Source organism: Hypanus sabinus, chromosome 2, assembly GCF_030144855.1.
Source record: "Hypanus sabinus isolate sHypSab1 chromosome 2, sHypSab1.hap1, whole genome shotgun sequence".
Lineage (NCBI taxonomy): Eukaryota > Metazoa > Chordata > Chondrichthyes > Myliobatiformes > Dasyatidae > Hypanus > Hypanus sabinus.
In genome coordinates, this window is record NC_082707.1 from 140,978,780 (window position 1) to 140,998,505 (window position 19,726).

General features: G+C 36.3%; 1 protein-coding gene across 2 annotated transcripts in view; it reads right to left on the minus strand.

The window, feature by feature from the left end:
• LOC132384652 (RNA-binding protein Nova-1) overlaps nt 1-19,726 on the minus strand; it is a 246,023-nt gene that overhangs the window by 55,604 nt on the left and 170,693 nt on the right. For both annotated transcript variants that reach the window (XM_059955986.1, XM_059955982.1), the window contains exons 3-4: nt 11,052-11,218; nt 6,957-7,028 (exon numbers count right to left, since the gene is read on the minus strand). In XM_059955986.1, coding sequence (XP_059811969.1) covers nt 6,957-7,028; nt 11,052-11,218 — 239 coding nt within the window. The remainder of the gene's footprint in view (nt 1-6,956; nt 7,029-11,051; nt 11,219-19,726) is intronic.

Sequence of the window (19,726 nt, forward strand, 5' to 3'; positions counted from 1 at the left end):
TTTACAACGACCAATTAAACTACTAACCAGTACATCTTTGGACGGTGGGAGGAAAGCAGAGCAGCTTGAGGAAACCCAGGTGATCATGGGGAGAACGTGCGACCTCCCTACAGAGAGTGCTGCAATTGAACTCCAACACTATAATAGCATCGTGCTAACCGCTGCACTACTGTAGCACTCTTTTACAGCAACAGATATCGGAACATCAGGCTCAGAAGTTTTCATGTTTTCCCTGTGATCATGTAGGTTTCCTCCAGGTGCTCTGGTTTCCTCTCATATCCTAAAGACATGTTGGCAGACAGGTTACTTAACTTCTACAATTTGCTCCTAGTATGCAGATAAGTAACATCATCTGGGCAAGTTGCTGGGAATGTGGTGATAAATAAATTTAGTGTCAATAGGTACCTGATGATGATGTTGACTCAGCAAGCCAAAGGCCTGTTTCCATGTTGCATGACTGCATATGCTTCTCCAGAAACTTCAAATCCCTCTCACATCCCACAGACCTGCAGGGTGATAGGTTAACTGGCCACGTTTAAAACAAAATGCTTCTAGTGTGTGGGTGAGAAGTATAATCTGGGAGGAGTTGATGGGAAATTGGGTTGAATTTTAAACAGATGAGCTTTATGTAAACAGGTGTTTGACGGTCTGTGCAGACGTGGTGGGCTGAAAGGCTCATTTCTATGCTGTATGACTTTATGAATGATGGCATGTGGAGTAATTTACGTACCTTTATAAAAGAATCCAAGCCATATGCAAGATTGTTTGCTAAAGGGGTGGGATGTTGGTTATGTAGGGGGTGGTGTTGTTAGAGGTAATTTAGTTAGGGTTTGGTGAAAGCACACACAGGGAACATTATAGAGATAAATCTGCTTACAAAACAACAATATTCATCCCTGGAAGATCACACGTTTCACCAGGCTTTTTCCTTTAAATGAGAACTTTGTTCTATGAAGACAGACAGAGTAGGAAGGGCTTTCTTTCTCTGAAGGTTAGGATAGAAGTTGATGATTTACCCTCACTCCAAGAGTCTACATTCCTGGTTTTAAGAACCTCCGTTTCCTTCTGGCAATGGTGAGGAAGGCCTTTGTGCCTCTACATAGGAAAAATAAAGCCCTTTGCTCTCAGAACAGCGTTACTAGTTTAAAATAGTGCAAAGAACCAGATGTAGCTTCTTTAATAATCAGACATAAATAACTTAACTTCGAGCTTCTTCAAATGAATACAACCTCAACCCACCCCCAGGAATCTGACATCCTAAGAGCCCTGTTTTAAAATAGTAGAATTTTTTTCTTGTCTGATCCTATCCTTCATTATAAAGTAGGAGGCTCAGAAAGTGTCCGCTCATATTGAACCTCTACAAAAATAAGTACAAGCTGCATCCCCAGATGCTGGATACAGGAATATTTTGGCTTGGGATGGGTATTGGGGTGGAAGCATTGTGAAAATACATCAATTGGAATGGGAAAAGCAGTATTTCCCTCTAGTGAGTGGAGAATGTGAATGAACAGGTGTCTAAATATAAATATGAGAGGCTCTGTTACAGGGATGGCTCTTTAAGATTGGGCCTCTAATTCTCACACCCTGGTTGAGAATTATGACGCTACCAAGATGAATATCATGCAGATACCGAACATTAGAATGCAAGGTAAAGTGAATCTGGTATTGTGTTGAGGGAAGAAGTGAAAATGTTCACTTCAGTAGTGTAGCTGAATATTCAGTGAATACAAGTTGCTTGGCAACAGCTCAAATAAAGGTAATTTTAGAGTAACAATGCTGAAATTTTTATGTAGAAATGGTCACTAGATGACACAAAAATCAAACACGTCCAGATGCAGAACATGTTTTAAAACAGTAGGGATTAATAAGCAAATTAAAGTTAACAGAATGTTTATGTGTTCATGGTCTTAGTCAGGTTAGGCACTATGGAAAATCAATTACTGTCTCAAAGTGATTTCATAAATTGATTGGGTTCTGCACATAAGGTGCAGTAACACTGAAGTTGAAGATCCCAGGTGCATTATGTAGATATTCAAAGATCACAGTAGTTTAATCTTTGCAACTGTAATTTATTTTTAACAAGTGGGAGTTTAAACCTAATCTTGAAGCAATAAATCATGTTGCTGCCAAAGCATTCAGCCATTACCCTTCAGTATGAGTGGATAAATGGAATGAAGACTGGTTAAATGCAAAAATATAAAGATTATCATTGATCTTAACAGAGGAGGAAGCTGCAGTAATTTTTTTCCTCATCGTTTTTTAAACAAATATAAAGGTGCAACTGTGCAAATTTCCCAAGAAAGTATGGAGTGGAATTATTAAAGGTAAGTCAATCCATAACTCCCTTTAGATTTTGTGCCATTCAAAGGTTGCCATGAGATGGATGTGCTATTAAAATTATCCAGGTCTCCTGAAACGTCAGAGCCATTTGTTAGATGAATCCAAATTAAAAAAGGATCAAAGCAGTTCAAGCTTTTTTCATAAACTCAGACCAAAACTTTGCTGAATTGAAGATGATTTATTTTGACATCAGTTCAATTAGAAGTTAATAACTTTGCTGTCAATGAAAGAAAGCTACAAAGAAGTCAACTGTCTGGATTTACCCAGCTAACAAAAACTGATCAGCTTTTTATTTTTGGCTAAGCCATTGTTAGTAACAAATGTCCAATAATTCAGGTTTGTGTGTTGTCAACCTTTTTTCCCCCACATTCAAGACTAAAAATTGTTTTCTCTCTGCAATGCCCTTAAAGTGATAATGGAAAAACAAAAATCAATTTGTTTCCAAGGCAGCACGCCAACCTTATTGTGGATCTTATTAACTCTAAGATTGCGTACATTATGCTTCCAGTCTCAGTTTTTCTCCAGATAAACCTAATCTTGGTCAACACACAATAGTGATAAATTGCTCGTGTCGGCTAATCTCACTATGCTGTTTACCTATAAAGTATGTCGACAGGTCAGAGATTACCTCTCTGCAACCTTTTCCAATTTACTGCTGTGCTGCAAATGGATTATCAACACACTGATGTGAATGTTAATCACTGTTACTCTTACAAACAAATGTCAGGCATGTTATTTATCACAGAATAATGAACTTAAAAGCAGACCCTGTCTGTTCAAACCACCAAGACATCATGATGGCAACTACACAGCAGTTTCAAAAAGAAGAGGGGCAACAGAAGTACTGGAATTTTTACAGAAAAGGGCAGTAAGACTCCTGTGTCTGATTCCAATTCATCATAAAATTGTGAAGCAATAAACTTCCATTAATACAAGTGTGCTAATGTCAGTTATCAATCTTCCACATAGAACAATAAACTGAGCTGAGCAGCCAGCGTTTTTTGCAAGAGGCTTTGCTACAAAAGTAAGTAGAGCCACTCTAAGTGCAGGATGTGGTGAGTGACAGATACCAGAGCATCTATTACTTTTCCACTGATGATTTCATTGTGGAGTCCAGCGGCCTCAATGTTTCTACAAATTCAATTTCTTCAGTACTGGCAATTGGTTTTAATTTGTGCAACTTTAAATGCATGGAACCAGAAGTTCTGCACACAATATGTTAATCTGCATTTTGCACATTAGTTGTTTAAACTTTCATATATCTAGACCTAGTTGTATGCAATAGGTGATGATAAATAATGTTATCAGTTCACTTGGACTGAGTTCTTCAAATGGATTCCAGCTATTGTTCCATCATGTGTGACTTCAGAGAACAATGTACAATTAATCCTTGACCTTGAGAGTATTTGAAACCAAGGAAGAAAGAGGTAGCATAGTGATACAGTTATAGAAACAGCATGTATTTTCCACTGTGATAAACGGAAAGAATAACTTTGTATAACATTGTATAATCTTCATTCTTAATATTCACATCAAGAAAACAAATTGCAATGCATAAGAAAAACAGACTTGGTCAGTTATGCCAGTGAATAGTTGCTAAAATGTTTTGTACAGTTTACATACTTCATTAATTAAAAATAATTCACATCAAATCTAAACAGAAATAATATTCTTAGTTTTTTATCCATAACCATAGATTAAAGATCAAACATTATAATTATGATTGATTATTTCTACATTGCTTTAAGTAACCATAATCAGAAATTATGTAATTTGATAACAAGAACAAGGTTATCATGTTAGGTCATGGACAGGTGCTTCAGAAAGCAAAACTATTTTGTGAAAGGTGCATAGAAACCTGAATGAACAATTTTCTGTAAAAAGGCTGTACTTTATTCAGTTTAATGCTGGTTTGTAAGTGGGAGGTAACAAGTAAGTTTGAGAAGAGGCCTTTTATACAAAGCACTTTTATGGTAATAAAAAAGGTCAATAGGTAATGTTCTTCAGGAGCATTATTACAGAAAATTCTTCAATTAGGCACAAAAGAAGTTCTTTTGAGAGTTGGCAAAAAGCTTATTAGCAAAGATGGTTTTTAAAGAAGAACAACTACAGACCAGGAAAGATTTAATAGAAAAAATCTAGCTATTAAGGCTAAAGTAGCTGAAGATGCAGCAGTCAATGGAGGCATGATTAAAATCACAAATGCACAAGAAGGTAGAACTAGACTAAGATAAAAAAAAATGGTGAAGAGGCACGAGTCACTGCAGTTATCAATTTATAAGCCAAGACCTGATAAGAAGTGAAGAAATTTCAATTTAATTTCAAACTTCTTCATGTACTCTGCAGCAATGAGACAATGTAACGCAAGGCTTTCATTACACTACTTCATTAAAATACTTTATTTCAGCAATCCATTCCTATCTAATGCACAGCTGGAACTTCTACTTTCTACAGTCATCAGTTGTACAACACAGAAATAGGCTTTTTGGCCCAGCACATCCATGCTGGCCCTTTAGCCCATCTATATTAATATAGACCACTTTTAGGTCTGTAATCTTCTATGAAATGCCTATTTCATAAATGTAGAGATTGTTTCTGCAGTTGTGGACAATTTTGGGGATTTTGTAGTTCACACACATTGCATGCTTGTTGGCCTTTGTTGTGTGTGGTTTCTCATGGATTCTATGGTAATTCATTGCTTTGTGGTTGCCTGCAAGAGATGAATCTCAAGGTTGTATATAGTATACATAACTTTGATAATAAATTTACTTTCATCTTTGTACCTAATTCCATTACCTCCTCTAGCAGCAGATTGTAGATAACAACCATTAGCTGCTTAATAAAATTTACCCCTCAATTTCTCTTCAGAACACTTTCTTCACATCTTAAAGCTAGTCCTTCTTGTTTTTGATAACCTTAACATGGGAAAAAAAAGATTTAGATTTTATACCCTATCATAATTTAATATACTTCTTCAAGGTTATTCTTCAACTTCCTTTGCTCTAGAGAAGCCCAATTTATTCAACCTCTCTCTGTAACTCAGGTCATCGAATCCAGGAAACAGTCTGATGAAACTCCTCTGCATTTTCATCAGCATATCCAAATGTTTGCTAGAATGCATTGAGCAGAATAATTCATGATGCACAAAACACAATCTAACCAGAATTTTGTTAAACCGCAACATAAATTCACAATTTTTATATCCCATGCCCCAAACTAGGATGCGTTTCAGGGAAATATAGACTTAGATCCAAAGATCTCTCTGTTCATCAACATTCTCAGTGTCCTACCATTTACTAAATATATCCTACTCCCTAGTAGACTTCTCAACTTACATCACCTTTCTAACTTTTGCTAGAACCTGCCGTCTCTGAACTCTAGCTAGCTCTCTATTAAATGATCATTCATCTCAGCCATTTTACTCTTTATTACCTGCTCCAAATCTACTTGACCCTCTCTTGCAGTATTGAAGATGGCCTTTCCCCAATTCAATACTTTATTGTGAAGACCAACTGTATCTTTGAAACTTACAGAATTACTGTCACTCTTTGAAAATGGTTCCACCATTGACACTGTCTAGTTTCACTTTCTAAAAAAAAGGCTGAGCACTACCCCATCTCTGGTAGGATTATACTGTCTCAAAACAATTCTTGAATGCATTTAACAATCTATTATGTCCAAATATCTATGCAATACAGTTTGAATCTGGATATTTTCTGTATTATATCATGTCTTCTGGTTGGACTGTGTACAGCCTAAGTCTTGAACATTGAAATCTGGAGCAACAACCTGCTTCTTAAGGATCCCAGGTATCTCTGTTCCATTGACTGCTTCTTACTTTCAGCTCCTTAAAATCTTCATTGTTCTGAGGGAGAAGACCCTTTCTGGTCTTTAGTTCAGTTCCAACAACAAAATGCACCTTAAACATTGTGCTCTATGAGTATAACAGCTCTATAAATTACGAAATTGCAGTGACTCTCATTTACGTTTGAAACACACACACACACACACACACACACACACACACACACACACACACACACACACACACACACACACACACACACATATACACAAACAAAATATCCTATCAACAAAACATAATTGGTCTTACCTCTTTTTCAAACAACATGACCAAATATTGATGAAGGCATCATTAACACTAGAGCTTTTGAACATGCTCAGCAGGGACACAATACGAGTTAAATCATGATGCATAATGGGAAGAATGATTAATCTAATTTAGAAAGCCTTTGTCTTTGTGCTACATTCAGTTGAGAAAGCAGATATGTTATTTCTGACAAAAAGGCAAAATGGTTAGTGAAGGGAAATCTGGAAACAAAAAGGCACAGAGACAAGGATGTATTTTCTGCTCTTACCAGAGACAGTCAATCAGTTAAAGCAAAAGCCCACAATACTGTAGACAGGAAGTTCTATAATAAGCAGCATCATACTTTTGCTGTGGAATTAGCACTCCAGTCTAATCTAAAGCTAGTTATTAACATATGTACCTGTTACAAAATATTCAAGTCCAGGAAAGGCCTCCTTCCCAGCGTGGCTGCACAATGTTCTCTATACCTGTGAAAGTATGGTGTAGATGATAGATGATACTGTACCTGATTGGCTCTGGTGGTGGTCATGGGGTCAGATGGAGAGGACTTGGTGGTAGTTGGGGAAGATGGCAATGTCTGGGAATAAAGCAATTCAGGAGGAAATCACCAACCTTAAGCCTTATACTGAACAATCCCAATGCAAAATATTGCAAACAGTCCATGGTAGCTTAGTTTGGTTAATAAATTAGTTATTATTTCCATAATTATTCATTCATAACCAGCCTATGCCAATGAAGGATGGATGAGATTTACGATGAAGAGCTGGTGTTTAAATTATTAAGTCATTAGCATCAAACAGATTACGCCTTGTCAATATTTTTCAATTATTGCTACCTACTGTAGTTGCTACGGCACTGAATAAGATGCAGCCATCTCTGTATTTTTAGCAGAAATTTGAATAATTCTAAGCAAATTCTTGAACAACATTTCTCTATACACATTTCTAAAAAAAACAGTACATTTCCTTAATCTACTGTTTTGAGGCAGAATCACGTTGGAGCAACATGCTGTATCAATTCAATGCCAGTTAAATGCCATTCCAAGAGTTGTACGATAGCATTTCAACAGATCTGATGGGGCATTCCTTGGTATTGAATAGAATATCAATCTTTGGCTAAAGTACAGCTTCACAATCGAATGATTGACAATAAAATTATATAAACTTATAAGATTGTACTGTAAATCTGTTTGTTAAAGCCACAGGAAAATGTAGATTTGCTAGGCTGGGAAATAATTTGTCAGTATTCCATTTTACCAAATATTTTGTGAGAATTAAGACTCAAAACAGTTTATGATCATTATTAAATCAATATTAAAGAGTATGTTTAGAAAAAAATCACTGTCAGTGTAATTCGATTTTGTCTGAAATCAACAAAGAAAATGAGTTTGCCATTTTTTAAAGCATTTCTTGTGCTGCAGAAATGTTATTCAAAGGAATAAAGGAAGACTGTCTGCTGAAAAAGAATCCTTTTAGTTGTCAAAATAAGTTTCCCAAACCCCTTTTAAAATATCACCTGTCAATAATGTGGGAAATTTGCATGCAAATATTTCATTAGTCAGGCAGCTGTAACTTAAATGCACAATGAAGTTTTGCTACTTTCAAATGGGACATAAAGGTACTCTGTTAAAACTTTCAGATACTTAGTTGTAACTAAGGAGTTCAGAAACAGGTTACTGAAAATCATGCACACAAACAGGGAAAGTAAGAAAGATAATTATAACAAAATTATAATCCAGGTGTCTCCAAAGTGATCTAATCACTAGGGCTCTGTTGGGACGTCAAGTTGATGAATAATACTAGTACTACATGTATCTGTTAGCAGATTAGGTAGCAGGATACCTGTCCATGTTTTATCCTCTAGCAGTGGTTGTTTAAGAGCTTTCTTTCCTATTGCAGTCAGTAATTGTCAATTTGGGCTTCCACTTTCATCACAGCTCTGAGATAGGTTTTCAACCTTCTACAATTATTTGAGATGCTCTCAGAGCAATAAGGGATCTCTGGAGAACTAGTTTTAAGAATTTGAAAGAACAGCTTTGCCCATTTATTTTGCACATCATTCCAGCTGCCTTTCAACTACAAGGATTTTGTACCGAGGACAACAAGGTACTGAAGATCTTACTCTGGTTTGTATTTCTTGTGTCCTTAAAATAATTACGAAGCAGGAAATGGCAAGATACTATAGTGGAAACAATGATAAATCTGGTCTTCCATTTTGTGGGTAAAATGTCACATAATTTCATCTGAATTGTTGTGTAGAAAAACAGACAAATTTTCCCTGATTTCATGCTCCTGGTTTTACAAAAAAGAAATGATGATGAGGTTCATGCACTGTTAAGGGAATCAAAATATAAATTTGTTTCCTCATATGCCATGTATAAATGGACATTCCTGCTTTGAAGACTGGATAGTTTTCTGTAGGACCTTAAAAACTAATATTGGTGATACCAACTATTCTGTGGATTACTTCAGTGTATTAGATTTTCATTGGCTGTGTGTCCTATTGAGTTTCAACCGTAAATGTGGGAGATTTTCCATACAATATTAATGTAATTTACTGTGTGGAATCTGCCTCTTATAGCAGGTTTAATGCATGGAAACTTAATGCTTGGGGAGTTGTAGTTACATGGTAGTTGAATGATTACACACTTTCTACAAATAATTATGAGGGATAAATTTGCTTTTGGTCCCTTGTACTAAATGCAATTTGTAGTTATGCATGTAAACTGAGCATGAATTAATAAATTCCATTCCATTAATTTTAATGAATCTGAACTTTGGAAGAGCAAACTGTTCAAATACACATGACTTTAGTCAAATTCTATGCCCCCTTGTCTTTGGCAAGATCTTGTGGTTGCATTGAATTATCCTTTTCTAGAAATTGAAGGTTTCAGCACTGCTGTTAGAATGCAAACTAGCAAAAAAGTAGAGTTGTTTCACAGTATATGAATGTTTTTGTACAAACCACTGTTAGATCAAGATTACAATAAAGCCACTTATAGGGATCCCAAACATTAAATCTAATATGTGGGCACATGTTTGTAATCAAACTTCCCAGCCGAGTTGGTAATCAATATGGATACAACTTTACATGGCTCCGACAGTTTTCTCTGGGAAGGAAGTCATGACACATCAGAAGAGGCCCTGCACATTACAAAAACAACTGTATTCTCTTAAGCATTCACAGCAAATTAATTAATTAATTCCTCCCTCTGAAAATCATCTTGTTTCTTTTTCAGGTGCATTGTGGGCCTGTTGGGCCAGAACGCCTATATTTTCAATGTATGTGAAACCATAAATGATTTTTTACTTGGATTGTCAAAGGGCTGAACATGACAAAAACTCAAATGTGAATACATTCATCTCAAAAGCAATCTTCATCATTTATTTTGATTTTAAGTTCTTGCAATTGCCTCTGATGGGAGCAAATCACATTACAGTTAATTGGTAATATTCAAGATTTGTGCCTAAGATTTCACTCTGATTTTTTATAGTCAACGGGAAGAGTAATTGAATCAAGATTATTAATGTTATTAGTGATTTTGTACTTACTTAAAACAAATAATAGTGTGATCCTAAAAATGTTGCCTTTGATATGCAACATATTATGGAAGACTTTAAAGAAATGTATACTTTTTGCTAATTTTCATTGTATATGTGCACTGCTTGACTTGTTTTTGTTTTAAATAATCACTTTACAAATGCCAATTTTTTTAAACGTTGCACAGTACTTTTACAGAACAATGAGTGATGTCAAAGGCTGCAAAGAAAATCCTCACAGTAGCACATTCTAGACCATAAATGAATGTTACTGCAGTACAAAACAAAATATCTCAGATAGGAATCATTTTCAAAAGGAATGATTGTATCTGAAACTGTACTGTATTAAATAACAATGACATAATTGGAAAACTAGGTGGTTCAATTCACAGGAACGGGAAGAAAATTATGATAAACTCATCCTCTAATATGATGTTAAGGAGTCATGCACAACTGAATTATATGAAAAGGTAGTAATTTTGCACAATTGTCACTGACTAGAAAAGTAGTTAAGTGTAAACAATCTGAATGTATGGTATTTCTTTTTCTAAGCTCAAAAGGGTTTGCATTTGCTATTTATTTACACAAAACCATTGCAGACAGTCTTCCTTTAACAATATGTTTCATCAACACAATTAATAAACCTATGGAAATTTATGTACTTGTACAGATCAAGGGTTAAATTGACAATCGGCAAGAGAATTGTTCACCACAAGGTAGCAATACCTAACTTGCTTCCATTTCTTGAACTAAATTAATTATAGTTACACATAAATAATGAACATGGGCTTGGGAAGATGGAAGAAGCTAACTGAGTGATTGATTAATTGATCACCTCATCAAAATAGGTTGTAGACAAACAGGTTTAAAGCTAAATTTCTGATAACCTCAATCTCAATTTAGTTGTTCTTTGATTGAAAAGACTTGCATTTCAAGTTAGCATTGTTTTACTCGCTATGTAAGAAGTGGATTTGTCAGCATCCTCTTCCCTCCACCACTATCTGTGTACGCTAATACAAATTCAAACAATATTCTAATAATAAACATCATTGGTAACTTACTTGTTTGATGCGATCTGGATTAACTGTGGTCTGAGGCTGTAGAATACTAACTGGTTCTGTCTTTGCCACATTCTGAGGCATTTCTCGGATTTTCTCTGCAATGAAGCTGTGAACTGCATTCAGAGCTTCCACTGTTCCCTGGATCAGACATACCCTTTCTGTTGTACCTGCAGAGATAATGTCAAAATGCAAAACATAATAAATGCTAAGTGCAAAACAAAGAGAAATATGCAATATGTGTGTCTGCTTTTGAAAATCTCCTCAGTTCTTCCCTTTTTAAGGGCATTTTCTACAGGAACATCATTGACTATCTCTATGAAATAGAAGAGAGAATGGATAAAGAAAATGGAGTGATGGTGGTTAATATAGATTTACAAAAAGCTTCCAGTAACAACTATTAATTAAGAATTTTATGCACATTTAATAAATGGAATTAATATAAAATACGGCCATGTGGAGAGGGAAAGGGTTGTAGAACATACAGCAAAATGATACAGGAAAAACAATGACTTTCAGATTGAAAAATGTATATGTTGCTTGTTGTTACTCAGAAGTGCATGTGTAGTTACATGACAAAAAGAGAACTGTAAAATTAAAAATATAAAATAAAATTCAACTATTGAAATATAAAATTAGTTGAGAAAGATACAGCTGTAATCAGTTTAATTTATAAAGTCATTCATAGTCAAACCTAAATTTTAATTTGCAGTTTAAAATAAATAAACATTTCATTCAAATAGTTTGACTATCCACAATTACAAGGCTTAAAAACAGGTGCACACACAATCTAAAAATTAAAGTAAATAAATATGGGTTAATCCTGTCAGTGACCTTAAATATTAACTCTGTCTCCCCACAGAATCTTTCTGACAAGCTGAGTATTTGAGCACATTCTGTTTTTAGTTCGGATTTCCATCTGGAGAAACACTGAACAGCAAAAGTAACCTCTTTTGAAAGTGCTAAATATAAGCAATTTTTTACCAATATGTACTATATACGTGTACTGACAATAACCTTGTGAGTTCCTCTCTCTAGTGAGGTAACATGCAGAGGTTGCTGAATAATACCAGGAGCTCCAGAAAGTATGCCTGATTCATCTGAGGTTCTTCTCAGACTGTGCACAAGCAAAATGATCAAACATGCAATGCAATGTTGTTATGCTCAGACATTTTCCCATTTGAAAGATGAATAAGAGTGAAACAATTTCAACAATACTAACAAATTTACAAATCTAGCAATAATCGTTTTTGAATTATCTATTGTCTTTTTAGGTGAACTATATTGATTGTGCAGTATCCATCTTTGAATTCACTGAAGGCATAACACCTTGTACATCAACAATATTTCATCTGCTATAGGACTCATTTCAGGTGCACGTGCACACTCACAATTCTTCCCTCTTCCAAAGCTTTCTGACACCCTCATACATTCTATTGAGTTAATTCTTGGAACAGTATATAAACATAATTCTCTGTTTTTTTTCCCATTTGTTTGCTATCTCTCAGTTTCCTCATATGGCTATGTGAAACATTGTTAATATTCTGTTTCACAAACTGTTCAAAATGAAATTCCTCGAAAGTGCAGACCATTATCCAAAACATTTTTTTATGGGAAACTCATGTGACATAAAAATGGATCTAATTCTTCTACAGTGTGTTCCATGATGATGCACAATCCATTACACTTTGAATGAATGTCCATCCAAAAATGCAGTTCACACCTTTATCCCAGTAATTATGCAGATACTTTAGGAGTAGTGCTCCCTGTAGTTGTGAGCTGTAGCACTGGGTGGTACACTCTGCACTTACTAGTTAACTCCTTTAGATCCTTATCTACGCTGGCCCAACAAACAAAAGTATGTGCTATCGCTTTCATTTTAACTATGCCCAGATGTGCCAAGTGAAGTTCCTTTATTATTGTACTTCATAGTTTTTGGGGTGTAATAATTTGATACAGCCTTGATTTTTGGGTAGTTTTATATTCTTATCCCAACTTGTTATTGAATCAGTTCTACAACTCAAATTCTACTCAAATACTGGCTTTAACACTAAATAATACTGTTTCAACTTGCTATTTCCACCACTGCTACAAGAAATTCACTCTCTCCGGCCTATGGAGCAGACACAGCATATCATACATTATGGGTTTTCTATGTTTCATATGCCCTTCTTTGTAAGCCAGTCTTGGTAATGCACTTCCTATGCCACTCTGTCTGTATAATTGATATTCAATATTATACACATATGGGGGCTGAAGGATGGCTGTCTGCCATATTTGTGAGGCTACTATTGTGGGAGCTATCCAAGCATTTGGTGTTTGTGGCCTGAGTGAATGGCTTGTCTCAAAATATCTGCTGGAATGCATTGATTCTAAATATGGTTTCCAATGTTCTCTCTGAGTGTAGTTTTTTCTTGCTGGGTCCAACAGTATGCAACATGGCTTATCCATACCTCACCTCCATAACTGGAGGCAACTCAAGCAAACTTTTTTATGGGAACAGACACACCAAGTCATTTCTTACAGAGGTTGCTGTTTCCAATAGTTCACTCTCCTTGAACCATTGATGCTTTATGAAATCTGGCAAAAACTGGCAGGGCATTGAACCACAACACCGGAAAGATAAAAATTCAGGAACATTCTTAGTTTCTGGTTTTGTTAACATCTTGGTTGCATAGAGTGTGTGGGGCTGCCTTTAACATTTTATCCACAGTGGCTTGAGAAGTCTGGTTGCTATGAACATGGGCTGTCAGATGGTGTTGCTTTATTTTGCACACACAGATGACAAGTACAGTTTGGCAAAGACAGTGGATTCTGCTAATTAAGAATGCAGGGATACAACTCTTACTCTGTATGCAGAGGGCATTCTCTGTGGCCTACCCATCAGATTTGTTCAACTTGTTCACATTTGATCATAAATGCCAAAGAGAAGCATCATCTTCAAATTCATGAGCCTTTTCTTCATGTGACACCGATCCCAGTAAATTGACTTGCCTTTCGGTGAATGTACATATGGGCTTTGTGCCCCTCAATGCAGGTAGACAAGAGAATGTTTCAGTACTGATCCAGAAGCTAATTCTTAAAATGCCCTTTAAGTTCCTTAGTTTGTCTTTCCTTTATCTATTTGCCTGGTCTGTGGCCATGACTGGTAGCTTCACATTTTTATGATTTTGAAAAACTATATATTAGATTCTTCAGTATCCTTCCATAAAGTATTTTCAGATTCACCATGTGTTTTGGTTAACTGCCTTTACCGAATGCATCATTGTCTTCTCTGCCTATGAATGAGAAGTTAGAAACAGTACTAAAGATCATTAATTTTTACTGTAATTTTAAAACTGCAGCAGATTCCAATGGTGCTGCTAGTTGGATACATGCTGGTTAGGCTTTGCTCTGCACGTCACTCATCACCTTCAGTATTGTACAAATCTCTCCCATGAGGCTTTCTGTTATTAGTGTTATCTTCACCTATCTGGCTGATATTATTGTGAATTTCAGCTCTTACATACAGGTTATGTCCTTTGCTTTTACAGCTGAACCATCACATTGCCTTAAACTGCCACACTTCTTACAAGTTATCGCCACTGCACCCATAGCAACTTCAAGTGTCAGTCTTCGCTTTCATACCAGTTTCACTCCTGTGACTCTGACAATATTGTAACTATCACCTTTGCTATTGATATTTGTCTCAAACAGCATTTATATTGATATTATACACAACCAAACTTCTTTCACATTTTTGACACTAAATCCATCAGTGTGCACATCTAACATGCACACTCAAAAGTTAGACATTGGTTTACCATTTTTAATTTTATTTCCTTTATTGTTAAATTGGTCACAAATGTCAGCACTGCCTAAGTCAGGAAAGGCCATAATTATAGCATTGAAAGAGATTCTTCAATCTATGTAATGACTGCTTGTTGCCTTTTGACTCAAACTTGTACTCTCTATGAACTCTGAGGATGCTCGATTGAAGTGATTCTGCAATCTCTCTGTCACCTTCCTGAATGGAATATCATTTGTCTTGTGCATTGCTCCAAGGCTGTTCTAGATGCCAAAATTTGGCTCTTGTTTTAATTTCAATAAAGTTGCTTGAATGAAAAAATATTCTCTTTCATTCTACATAAAAACTAAAATTCTTAAATGCTTTATCATAAATGCTAATATTGTCATGTAGCCAGATTGTGTTTGAAATGCCAACTTGCAAAATTCCCCTTGATAATTTCAAGGCTTATACTCAAAGATCTCCATATATTGCCTTCCATTCTTTTATGCTTGAGTCTAAAATTAACACTTACAGACTCAGGTTTGCACACTGAAGTAACTGAGAATAGCACATGGAAAACTCTGGAGGAAATCAGCAGGTCAGACAGTATCTATGGGAAGAAATAAACAGTCGACATTTCGGGCTGAGACCTTTCACCAGGACCTGCTCCAGCATCTGCAGATTTTCCTGTGCTTGTGTTACTGAGAATAACCTCTGAGTTTTCACTTTAAGGTCACTCAAATGGCTTTATAATACAGACAATGAGGATGTAACAGAACTGCCTGGAGTAATGCAATATATGCCTCCATGGATTCCTAGGTTATAGCAAAGTAATATATAGAATGTTGTCAATAATATGTAAGATAGAGTAGAAGATGATGATTTTGGTTATTTGAGGTTCTCCTCAGACCTTACAAAATGATTAAAACACACCATGCTGTGATGATTCACTAGTTTTCACTTACAACAAAAGACAATTGCATTCAATCACTCATTCAATCATTCAAGTGCCACCAATTCCAAATTTCAATAGAAAGCATGGCATTGTGAGCCACAAAAACAGTGAAAAGTTGCATCAAAACAAAAAAATCACTACACATATGGTAACTGCATTAAAATGAAAGCAGACTTGACCAGAATGACCAAATCACAAATTTGCTTCAACTTGCCTTGAAAAAATGTCAGGCTGGGTGCTATAAATATTTTCATGTAACAGTCAGGTTTTTGTTTTTCTACAATTACCATGAGTGTTGGCATCGCAATTCAACAGAGTTACAATGAGAGCAAATTTTAAGTTTTCATTTTGGCATACAATAGGTTAGAATGGAGCTTCAAATATATTAATAATGCACCAGAGTCAAGATACTGACTAATTCATTTTATATCATAGTGACTTAAAATAGGACACTGAATGACTTAAACAACTGATCCCTAGTTGACTTTCAGTACCTACATGTTGGAAATGCCTTGCATTTTAAAACTCTCCAGTTAAGTTTTTTATTTATTTGTTTGTTTATTTATTGAAATATAGCAAGGAATAGACCATTCTGGCCCTTTGAGCTACACTGCCCCGCAACCCACGATTTAACCCTAGCCTAATCATTGGACAGTTACCATGACCAATTAACCTACCAACCAGTATGTCTTTGGAATATGGGAGGAAATCCATGTAGTCATAAGGAGAATGTACCAGCATCTTACAGTCAGTGGTGGAAATTGAACCTGGGTCGCTCGTTCTGCAAAGCATTGTGCTAACCACCATGCTACTGTCCTGCCCCTAAACCGTTAAGAATTTTAACTCTAACTAATGTAACCCAACATACATCATAAACCCCAAAATTTCTTAATAATTTCAACTAAACATCTCTTCCTGGTAAATAATTATTTATCTTCACCAGCCTCTATGTGAAATATTTCTGTTCAAATTATTTACTTATTTATGTTTTTATAAGTTTTTTTTGAGTTTTGGTCATTGATTACAGTTAGAATACTCAGATTAACAGGAAAAATAATTTATGTTGTTGTTCCAAAAAGTATATGTTTTATACTCAAAGTGTCTTTTACCAGTGGTTTGGTTCATATTTTACATCTTACTGCTTCCTATTCTGCTGTTACTGTTCTCTGGGGGCTTGCTTTAACAAGGGCACCAAACTACTGCTATGGAATGGGCTCAGGGGAGTCTTCAGATTGAAAACATTAATTCTCCATTAAATGACAGATGGGAAGTGATATGGATTGATCAATGACTAACACGAGCAATTTTCAGAAGGTCACCAGACCGCACATGAAAACAAACTTAAGATCAGATTACATGCTCTGCACCAAGTCAAGACTAGAGGCTGCATATCTGAGAAGGGAGCAATGCTTATGTGCCATTGCCTTCCAGAAGAAAACAAGAAGAATGAGTTTTTGAAATTGAAAATAATTAGTTATAAATTATTGAATAAAAATAATGTGTGATTTAAAATGCATTGGATCTGCTAATAATAAATAAAGCTATTAAATATTATCTTAATCAGGTTTTTTAAAAAATCAATTACATTCTCCAGACTTCAGTTTGAAAATATCTAATGAAATGAATGTGGTCTCTGATTCAACACCAAGTCTGAGTTGCTTAGGTCAGAGTCTCAGTTACCCAAAATAATGACTTTGGGACCTGGGGTGTGATCAAATGATTTGGACAGAGCAGCTACATGAGTGTGGGTTGGAAATGAATAGAAGGCTGGCCTCCCCTTACTTTGAGGCAGATTTGGTCAGCCTTGCAAATTTAAGTCCCAGCTTCTTGAGTAACCAGCATTGCTGGGTGAATTTGATATTATCTCCAAAAGGAAATTTAAATGAGTAATAACTACATTTCATGCATGTCTGGTGCTAGAAATGTGTCAGATGTGTAAGCTTAACTCAAGAAAAGAAGCTGTTGATGAACTAGCATACAGAAGGGAGATTGAAAATCTGACTGAGTGGTGTCACAACAACGACCTCGCACTCAATGTCAGCTAGAGCATGGAGCTAATTATTGACTACAGGAGGAGGAAACCAGAGGCCCATGAGCTAGTCTTCATTGGGGTATCAGAGGTGGACTCGGGGTCAGCAACTTCAAATTCTTCGGTGTTGTCATTTCAGAGGATCTGTCCTGGGTCTAGCACACAAGTACCATTACAAAGAAGGTACCGCAGCATCTCAACATTTTTAGAGATTTACGAATGTTTGGCACGTCATACAAAGCCTTGTCAAACTTCTATAGATGCATGTATACTGACTCTTTGCATCATGGCTTGGAATGGAAACAACAATGCCCTTGAATGGAAAGGTCTACAAAAAAGTCCATCATGGGTAAGGCCCTCTCCACCAATGAACACATCTACAAGGAGTGCTGTCGCAGGAAAGCTGTATCTATGATCAGGGAGCCCCATCATCCAGGCCATGCTCTCTTCTCACTAATGCCATCAGGAAGTTGGTATACGGGCCTCAGGTCCCACACCACCAGGTTCAGGAACAGTTATTAACCCTCAATCATCAGACTCTTGAACCAAAGGGGATAACTTCACTCACCCTAACGCTGAACTGATTCCACAGCCTATGGACTCACTTTCAAGGATTCTACAATCTCATGTTCTTGATATTTATCATCTATTTATCCATTCATTCATCTATCTATCTATCTATTTGCTTGCTTGCTTGCTTGCCTGCCGTTTTCCCCTTTTTTTGCATTTTCACTTTTGAATGTTCTGAAATAAAGAGTGTTACCTGGGCAACACACACAAAATACTGCTGGAACGCAGCAGGTCAGGCAGCATCTATAGGAAGAAGTATAGTTGATGTTTTGAGCCGAGACCCTTCGTCAGCATTTTGTGTGTGTTGCTTGAATTTCCTCGTGTTTGAGTGTTATCTGGGCACTATTTTTCCAAATCACATTAAGTAATGCACTGAATACAGACACCAATAAATAGAGAGCAATGTTAATAGTTTGACTCTTAGTTATGTGGTTAATAATCTCACCTTCCTTTTAAGTTATAGTTCAATTTCATTTAGTTCTGAGTGCTTTTCTCTATTTATTGGTACTTCTTGGTTTTGATAGTTATCAAAAATTATCTTTGCCACTGGTTAACACTGTATCAGAAAGCAAGCATCTTTGATGCTGTGGAGCTCCAGCTCAAACCAACCAAGTTTTAAAACCTGGGTCTCTGTACTTGGATCTTCAACTTCATTGTCAGAGATCACAGTCAGTACAAATTAAAAATAACATCTCCTCATTGATTATCAACACAGGGCACCTCAAGGATATGTACCTAAGCCCACTGCTCCACTCTCACTACCCTCATGCCAGGGTAGCTAAGCACAGCTCAAATGCCATCAATAAGTACACCGATGGCACCACTGTTTTTGGCAGAATCTCATTTGGTGATAAGGGGGCTTAATGGAGAGAGATAAAACGACTGGTTGAGTGATATCACAACAAATTTGCTTCAAGTTCCTGGATGCTATTATCTCAAAGGATCCATCCTGGACCAAAGACATCAATGCAATCACGAAGAAGACATGTTGGCACCTCAACTGGATTTCGTACATCACCAAAGACTCTTACAAGTTTCCACAGATGTACAGTGGAGAGCATTGTGACTGGCTGCATCATAGCTTAGTATGCAGCCTCTTTTGCATGGGATCACAAAGGTCAGCTCCATCAAGACCATAAACATCCACTGTATCAAGGACATCTTCAAGAGCTGGTACCTCAAGAATTCAGCATCTGTTATTAAGGACTGTCACTATCTGAGACATGCCCTCTTGTCATAACTACCTTAAGGGAGGAGGCACAAGAGCTTGAAGACTCAAACTAAAAAATCCAGGAACAGCTTCTTTTCATCCATTCATTAGATGTCTGAATGGTCCATATGGAGTACATTGTTAT